Source organism: Cicer arietinum, chromosome 7, assembly GCF_000331145.2.
Source record: "Cicer arietinum cultivar CDC Frontier isolate Library 1 chromosome 7, Cicar.CDCFrontier_v2.0, whole genome shotgun sequence".
NCBI lineage: Eukaryota > Viridiplantae > Streptophyta > Magnoliopsida > Fabales > Fabaceae > Cicer > Cicer arietinum.
Window position 1 is genome coordinate 53,151,454 of NC_021166.2, and position 9,172 is coordinate 53,160,625.

Consider the following 9,172-nt stretch of genomic DNA (forward strand, 5'->3'; position numbering starts at 1 on the left):
TGATCTTATTTTATATTTCAAATCGTGCGTCAAGTTCTAAATATTTTAAATAAAAATGAAATTTTAACATACGAAAGAAAATCAACGCATACAATTTATTTTAAATTTAGTTACACTTTTATTTCTTTTAGAGTGTGTTTGATTTGCTTAAAGAGTCCACAACACAATTTCAGTTGTTCCAAATTTTTAAAAACTTGGTCAGAGGATTGGATAATACAACAAACACATATATGAACAAAAATAGAAATTATTGTTTTTCATTGAACCATGAAACGACTTTTATCTCAACTACTACAAGATATCTAAAATACTAAAATAATCTTTTATTTTCTACTCAAATTTTTTTCTCTCATCTATATTTTTTCTATGTGGTCTCTCATTTTCACATCTCTCCTCTCTCTATCTCGCTCATTATCTTATGTCTCTCTTCTTTTCTCTACCCAAAATTATATATCTCTCTTCTTTCTTTTCTCTCTCTACTCTTTCTCTAACCCCCTTCCTTCCTTCTCTCCCTCCCCATCCTTTTTGACTCTCTTCCTATCTCTCCTACCACCCCCTCTCTCTCTCTCACTATATCTCTCATTGACTTTTTTTTTTATATTGTCAATCAATTATAATTATTATATTATTTAAAACTTTTGATTTTTAACTATAACTGTTAGTCATACTTACGAATAATTGTAATTTGTCAAACAATATAAATTTTTTTATCCCAACCGTGGATGCAATTAATCTCTAGTTTAAATTGCTTATTTAAAAAAGCAGCACACTTAGGAGGAGTTATAAAGGTCAACCACATCAAATAACAAGATTATCAAATGAATAAATAAATAACAAGAATAATCCAGTTATATTGGTTGGCTTTTACCAATAGATCTCTTCATATAATACAATTCCAAGGCTAAAATAATAACCAAAATTATAGTTACATGCCAAAAAGTCCAAAAGCAAACATGATCATAACCTTTAGCTCTTCATCTATACTATGGTAACTAAATCTATGCCTTGTTTGATTCATTCTCCTAATATATTGCATAGAGACATAGAGAAAAAAAAGGTGTAATATATATCCTAAAATGAATATGAGAAAGACAAAAAGAATTTACAAGAGACTGCTTTGTTGTTTTCTAATTTTGGTTAGCAGCCATCAACCATTTCTTTCACTTGTTCTATAGATGCAATCTAGATTTTTATAACCACCTTAAAGCAAAATTGAACTCCAAAAAATAAAAAACTCAAACTATACCTCCCATTTCTCTTTTGCACCAACCAGCTCCATATAATGTTATTCTTAATTATTCTCTTGAAAATGAGTCCTGACGAGTTAGTGCATAGTTTTCACTTCTTGGTACTTGAGTTTCAGCATCAACAATATTTGCTTTTGAACAAAGGACTAAGAAAGAAGATGTGTATATTGTAACATGCCAAAAGCTGCAAAAAATAAAATAAAAGAACAAAATTGTGAATCGCAAAAGGCAGAGAAACAAAAACAAAAGAGCTCTGAAGCACTGACATTTCTTATCAAAGTAGTGTTTGGTGTACAATATGTGGCAACTTCCGCCACCGACACATGAGATTACATTTAGTTAAATTATTTCCTCAAGTTATTACCGATGTCAACGTGTCAGTGTTGTATTTGGTGTTTGTGTCCATGTCGATGCTTCATAGAAAAATAGATAGAGAAGAAAGTAGTATTATCGTAATACCTATGCCAAATCCAATAGCTCTCACTTGTTTCAAGCATCCAACTTACTCCTGCCATGAATAATGCGGTGAACCCGGCCAATAGAAAACCCCAATGGAACCGCCTCATAAGTGTCTTGACAAGATTATAGAACCATAGCTTTATAGTTAACAAACTGCATGGGAATTCACCATCAATACTATTTTTTGATATATTTGAGACATAAAATAAATTAGTTCAGGAATTATTTATCTTCTAAGACATCTATGTAAAACATAAACGTGACTGTGGTTCATAATTGGCTTAACATTTATATGCGTCTAAATTGAGCAATTTGTTTCATTACAAAAAAAATTATAAAACAAGATATGGTAGTTTTTCACTTTCATTCAACTATCTACTACCGAAAAGCAAAATACAGTGTAATCAAATTTTATGTCTTTAACCGCTCATTGATCATCATTGTTTTGACTCATCTTTAACCCTTGTAGATGTGTCCAAAGAGTGTTTAAGATGTGCCGAAGTTTAAAGAAAAAGAGTTTCTTTTTGAGGTACTTGTCTAAGTTGTCAGACACTGATGTGTCGAACATGGAGACAAGCCTAATCAGCTAACCCCATATGTGTCTGTGTTTCATTGAAAGTTGTGTTGTCAAATTTGCATTTTATGAGAGGGATTGGGTGAAGCCACTTAAGGGAGGAAAGCTCTCCCAACGCTTCGTTTTTTTTTTTTAATTTAACAGACTCGAACTTGAGATTTTACTTAAGGAAAACAATCCTTTGTCAGTAGACCACCAGGCTTTGGTAAAGCACACACAAAAACACTTTGAAGATAGAGTTTTGTGCAAAAATTGCAGAACCGATAGTATAATGTTGTCTCAAATCACATTGTGCTCAAACAAATTTATGAGGTTCAAGAATTCACCTTTGAAGGAAATTTGTCGAGAATCCAAATGAAAAGGAAAGGGACCTATACTTTGTCGACATTTCTATCAACCATCCAATAAGAAGACCAAGAGCACCAATCACAATCACAAGAACAATATTAGAAGACCTGCACGTTCAAAGTATTGATAAATGTGAATAAAACTTAAATATCTTTAGCAGCATATACACATACTCTCCCTGGTCTCAAATATAACCAAAAAGTCTATGTATTTGGTCCAAATTACCTGGTTGCATTAGTTACAGACATGAGAGCAGTGAAGATAGCAACAGCTGTGTGGATTGTCCTCTTATATACTTCGTCAATGGTAGCTAGGTATACAAAAGTGCTAATCACAGCCATGAAAGAGAGCCAGAAGTCCATAAACTGAAATTTTGTTATGTAAAGTCAATGCAAATTTTCAAAAATAACAAATACAGCATCATGTATTTTGTCACATTTTAGATCCAATATCGTTAATGGAATATGTAGCACTGACACTTCTGATTGAAGGCGTGCCTGACACGACACCAACACATGTAGTTATATTCAATCACTTCTATTTCTCAAATTTTTATCTGTGTCTACTTGTCGATGTTGTGTCAGGTGTTCATGATAGAGTAAAAAATACCAGTAAAGGCAGAGTTGTAAAGATCTGTAACCTGTAGAGCATTGAAGCTCAATACACACCACGTGCCTACGTCACACGCATGATATAGTCCACTTGATATTCCACTGGCTGTGAATATAATCCATTCTGCAAATGCCTGCATATCGAATAATTACAGGTTCCATTGTCAACAAAATATATACAGACCAACTCGATAACATTTGTTTGGGAAATTCAGATGTATGTTGTCTAAGTGAGCATGGAAATACTTTTTTGGAATCTGGAATTATTTATCAAAACATATAAGTTTATATACAATTCTAAATAGTCCCAATCGATTTCCATATGCTGGTAGATAAATCACGAGTTATGATAAGACCAAATAATTCAAGAGGAAAATTGCTTAACTAAAGGAAAAGAATTACCTTTTGTCGAAGGGACCAATACGCAGGAAGTATGGCTGCAGCATTTGATCCAATGAGAAAAATTGATTGAAGTATGTGCTCTACAAGGTTTTTCAATAACTAGATTAAAGAGCAAAAAAAAACATATAAAATGTCTTGCAGCACATTCCAAATCTAAAAACAACAGCAAATCAGTATATTTGACAAAATGACTTTTTTTATCCAGGTTTAAATATGATTTTAGCAAATCAAAATTGTTTTTAGGTTTTAATCCCTATAAGTTTTGTTCTTTGGATAGGGTCTCTGCAAATTCAAAAATTGTTACTTTTAGTCTCCATCGTCGTCTTATTGGGCCACATGGCGTGATTTTGTTGGGCCATGTATGACATCGGGGACTATAAGCAACAGTTTTTAGGCTGAATCCAAACAAAAAAACTTATCGGAACTAAAAAAATGTTATAATTGCAGGAACTAAAATGATATTTAAACCTTTTATCTATATATATATTTAGACCAAACTTGACTTAAGTTCACTGTATTTACCACTTTATTGAGTAAAATGCTACAAAAAAGATAAATTGATATACAATAGAAACATCAAGTTCATCAATTTCTAAAATTGATATTCACCTTTATGTGATACGATTTCAATGCTACAGTCAAAGCCACCGTGGTTTCGATCACAAGAACAGAAGCTGAAACCAAAAAGTAATCATAAAAAATGGTAAATAACCTTAGGATGTTGCAAAACAACTAGAAATCACGCAATTGAGAAACTCAACAACATACTATCTGATTATTTTGCGCAATTTTCCATCAATTTCCGAGGACTTTTCTTGTGTCGTATCTCGAAATTTGAAGAAAACAAAATAAATTTAAACGATAACTAATGTATTAGAAGAACCAAAGGCTTAAACATAAACCTGTAAGACGTCAATCCAGTAGCATCCAAAGAAAATTTACAGTCCCCGTGAGAGGAGCATTGTTTCGGACATCCTTCGAGTGAAATAGACATGATAGTTTGCTGTTTCAAAGAATCAATGCTAGTGTTAACATTTCTTAGACCAAAACCCCAAGTTCCTTCTCTAGCATAAATAATGTAAAAATCGATGTTTTTGTCGCTCGAATCATATAGCATGAAAAACACGGATTGATCACTTTTCATTGTCTTGTTAGCATAATAATAGTCCTGGATGTCAACAGAAGGCAATCCACCAAATCTTGCATAAACTTCGTAACTGATCTTTGCATCTGAGGATAGCCGTATGTGAATATTTCGGCCAGCTGCACCACGAGGAATGTCGAAAGTAAAGTAAGTCCAAATGTTGTTAGTTTCACCTCCGTTTGACGAGTTGTTCAAAAGTGGCTCGAGAGGAAAATTGGCAGATGACGCTCCTTCACCTATAGGCAAATAATATGATTCGAAGGGAGTTGAACCTCTCCTTAGAACTGTCTGCAGACAAACATTCTCGTTGGTAACTTATTCCTGTGAATAAATGCCATTTTGGCCTTTATATTTTGTGGTGCGATAACTATGATCTCAGAATGTATCAAAATAATAAAAACATCGCTTAATGTGTCTTTTCTTTGTTAGTTCCGTCCTCGAATATATCATTTGTTAGTCGGGTTTCATTCTAAAATTACAAATAGAGGACGCACTGAGGGATGTTTTTGTAATTACAATACATTCAGAGACTATAATGATAGCACCTCGTACATTTAGGAACCAAAATGACCATTTACTCGAATGCATATATTTAAGCATCAAGATATAGAGCAGATTCTACCTGAAGCGTGTAGCTACTCATTGTACAATTTGGTCCGGCTTTTCCAAATGGGCACTGAAGCATTTGTGATTCAAGGGAATAGCAAACTTTTACATTACCATCCTTAGCCTCTCCAAACTTTTTTGTAAGATTAACTGGTAATACACTAATGTACCAACGACCGATCCGTGGAGAACGAATAACCAGAGGGGATTTATTTAAATCACTGGAATAATCGTACAAACTATTTGCAGGTATTGCGCCGTGGCGAGCAAAACACAATAAATTAACATCACTTGCACCACCAGAAGTATTAACTGAAGGTGTAATATTGAATTTGATATTCCTTGCCATAATGGTCAATTCTTCTACGGCATTTGTTATATCCAAGGAATATAAGTTCGGTACGCCTTCCTGAACACAAAAAGTTTCAAAGTTACTTTTGCAGGTCATCGCGTTTTCCATTGTTAGCTTCTTCACTGTAGCCTTCAAAGAATCATAGACATCAGATGCTGTACATGAAAGTGGATTGATGGTACTGTTACAGAACTCGCCCCTCATCATCGAATTTTTGCAAGCTTCCACACTTATATTGGCACTAAAGGTGTACGATGTGCCTCGACTAATCTGCACAAGTAGAGAAATTTGCAAAATGAAAAATTGGAAATAAGTTGAAAAATGAATGGAACATGTGATAAAAAATATGTGGGATATTCTTTTATGATATTGTAAAACTAAAAGTAATACTTGGATAATAAACCATACCATCTTTGATTGTGTTCTCGCGGCTCCAATGCCATTGAAAAGACCAATGTACCAAGCACCTGGAGATATCTGAACAATAATTCTTATGTTCATTGTTTATGATATTATACAACCACCGTAAGCAAAAACACTTTGGACACAAAGGAAAGTATAGCTATTTAATTATGGACCTCAAAGGAGAGGAAACTATTATTAATTTAAGTGACACTAATGGTCATTTTATAACCGTGTCTGAGGAGATTTGAACTCTGTCCCTTCAATTTAAAAGGCCATTGAGCTGACATCTTGAAGGAGATGAGACATTGAGCTTTAGATACATTAAAATCACAAACAAATAAATATATTTTGAAAAGTAAAAAAGGATTTAAAACATTACCAACTCATTAGTCAATTTCATTGTGATATTCTTCTCCATTGGAAAGCACTGCTCAATATCAAGACCATTTATTCCTATAGAAAAAGAGGAACAAAAAAGCAATTATAAATTGACAATACATTTACCAGTTCAAAAAAAATTTATTAATAAAAAATGGTTGAACAAGTTATAAATATCTAGGAATGAAATAAGATAGAATTTATAAGCTAATATTTGTATGTTCATAATAAAGTAATTTAATGAACTTGGATTGAATTTATTTAGGAGGAGCTTCTACCTGAGACAGATGAATATTTCAGAGATGTGTTTAAAGCATCTGGTAGAGGAGGACTGCCATCTCTAAAGCATATTATTGGCAGTGACTTTTTTGGAACCCTTTCGATTCTCGCAACATCCTGAAAACAATATGTGATTGAGAGTGACTGTAAAGTATAAAAACGACATCAAAACAGAAGCAAATCAAATATATTTAATCCAAAGGAATAAAGTTGTTCTAACTTCCAAGAACAAACATCAAAACAAATGCTAGTATTATAGATTGCTCCTATCTAGAAAGAAATACAAACATTTACATACTTACAAGGTCTACATCTGAATTCAATGCTATGGAGACTGCAGAAAACCAAGGCGGTATATCAACTGGTTCATGAGAAAACATCAAAGAGATAAAGTAAGATCATTCATAACATCACTAATCTGAAACAGCTTATTATTATCCTTTTTTTTTTTTTGTGCTCGTATAAGGATTCGAAGCATAATAGTTAGACATTAACACAGCAAAATAAAAAGTGCCAATGTTTAAATCTATCGCAAATACGCAACAAAGTACATTTGAATAATTAAGCAGTGGCAGGGAAAGAATTAGGCATGAAATGACACAGAAGAAAAGTTCATAAATCAATTACCACAAAATTACAAGCAGTACAGTAGCAATAAAATTAAAGAAGTAATGACAACTCACTATTATAAGATTGTATCATTTTTCTTTCTTCATGTCAAGTCATGCTTGTTAGTGTTAAAATTATAATAGTATTCACATAAAAAGGTTAATACCAATTAAGTTATTTTTAATATAGCATTTTACCTATCTATGTCTCTTGAATTTATTCTCTGTTTGGATAAACAGTTTAATTAGGTGCTTATAGCATAAAAGCTTTTCATATAAGTGTTTATGTATAAGTTATTTCTAATACACTATAGCAAGATAACGGGTCTGTTTATATTCGCTTATTTGAGCTTATATATTGACATAAGCATTATTGAGACTGTTAGGGAGAGCTTATGGAAGCCGCTCATGAGTCATGACATTTCCATCGACTGTTTTTAGCTGATTTCCATAAACTCTGTAAGGTAGCTTATAAAAACAGTTCATAATTTATGAAAACAATTTGACTTTATTTTATCTTTTGTTATATAAATAACTTATGATAAGTTCTTATATGATAATTAGTTATGCTATAAGCGTTTAATTAAACAGTTTATCCAAACAAGTCCAAAATAAAGTCAATCTATTTTCATAAACGCTATAAGTTGTTTTCATAAGTTAACATAGAGAGTTTATGCCGAAATAGTCTCACATATAAGCCAATTCAAACATGCCCTTAAAATAAACACCAGAAAGCACAAGAATAATAAGATCAGAAGCACAACTAGAGGGTTTAATTCTGACCTTAACCATGTGATAGAGAATAACAGAACAATAAGATATAATAATTTAAATGGAACTCTTCAAACCAATAATAATTTTAAAAAAAGGGATCGATAAAATAATAATGATAAGTCAACTCTACACTAACCAAAACCAAAATAAACTACAATCACACACATGCAAATTCATCTAATAAAATCAAAATTCAATTTCGACCCATTAAAATCCACACTAGGAAATTCTTCATGAACACTAAATATAGAACATTTCAAACATATAACAAAAAGGGTCAACGGAAAATTGATCAGTCACCTCTGATATAACGAAAATCAAAGGGTCTAAGAGTGGTTTGAGGGTAACTGAAGCTGGAAACAGTGGCGAAACCATCAGTGCTACTTAGTTCATCATTTGCAGAAGAAAGATCAAATGAAGAAGTGAAAAGTAACAAAGCATTGAGAAGAATCAGAGTGAGATGACACCACTGAATCGAATTGAAAAGCATGTTTATTTTTTTCTGTTTCTAATGTTGTTTGTTCTCAGAACATGTAATATGAAACAAGGGTGCGTGCGAACGAAGAATTGTATGTTACTGAATTTGACTAAATAAAATTATTATAATCAAAATAAGTAAAAAATGAACAGTCAAATCGAAATAAGTAAAGCGAAAAAACATTCTTTTTATTTTTTTACGAAGAAAAAAAAAACATTCTCTATCAGTTCGATATCTAGGGCTACTACACATTAGAAATTAGAAAAAGAAAACTCTTTATCTATAAAAGTTGTTGAATTGTATATGAAAGTTTTCTTGCTAAATTAAACCGATGGAAGATTTGTAATTTTTATTATTTTAATTAAGTATTAAATATCAAATATTTTTATATTAGTTTTTGCTTTTATTTACTTTTCACACACCAAGTCATCTTTTGTTCCTTTTTTTTTTAAGTAATTCTAAAACATTTTTTCTCTTTTTTTTTTTAATGTCTTTTGGCCATTTTCA

General features: G+C 32.0%; 1 protein-coding gene across 1 annotated transcript; it reads right to left on the reverse strand.

Moving 5' to 3' along the window:
• Positions 1 to 811: 811 nt before the first annotated feature.
• Positions 812 to 8,761, reverse strand: LOC101500287 (uncharacterized). Its single transcript, XM_004510703.4, has 14 exons — positions 8,488 to 8,761; positions 7,108 to 7,166; positions 6,805 to 6,922; positions 6,528 to 6,601; positions 6,152 to 6,220; positions 5,408 to 6,013; positions 4,544 to 5,073; positions 4,251 to 4,315; positions 3,642 to 3,721; positions 3,269 to 3,373; positions 2,854 to 2,993; positions 2,607 to 2,735; positions 1,707 to 1,859; positions 812 to 1,431 (listed from the first exon to the last, which is right to left on the reverse strand). Exons 1-14 carry the CDS (start codon positions 8,675 to 8,677, stop codon positions 1,296 to 1,298), a joined length of 2,454 nt encoding a protein of 817 aa, XP_004510760.1. The 5' UTR covers positions 8,678 to 8,761; the 3' UTR covers positions 812 to 1,295.
• Between the last annotated feature and the right edge of the window lie 411 nt (positions 8,762 to 9,172).

Excerpts from the sequence above, each read along its gene's own strand:
- LOC101500287 (XM_004510703.4), bottom strand. The coding sequence starts at position 8,677 with ATGCTTTTCAATTCGATTCAGTGGTGTCATCTCACTCTGATTCTTCTC. Across the intron at positions 6,014-6,151 it reads CGAGAACACAATCAAAGATG|ATTAGTCGAGGCACATCGTA; the intron begins GTATGGTTTATT and ends CTACTTGTGCAG. Across the intron at positions 1,860-2,606 it reads TCGACAAATTTCCTTCAAAG|TTTGTTAACTATAAAGCTAT; the intron begins GTGAATTCTTGA and ends ATTCCCATGCAG.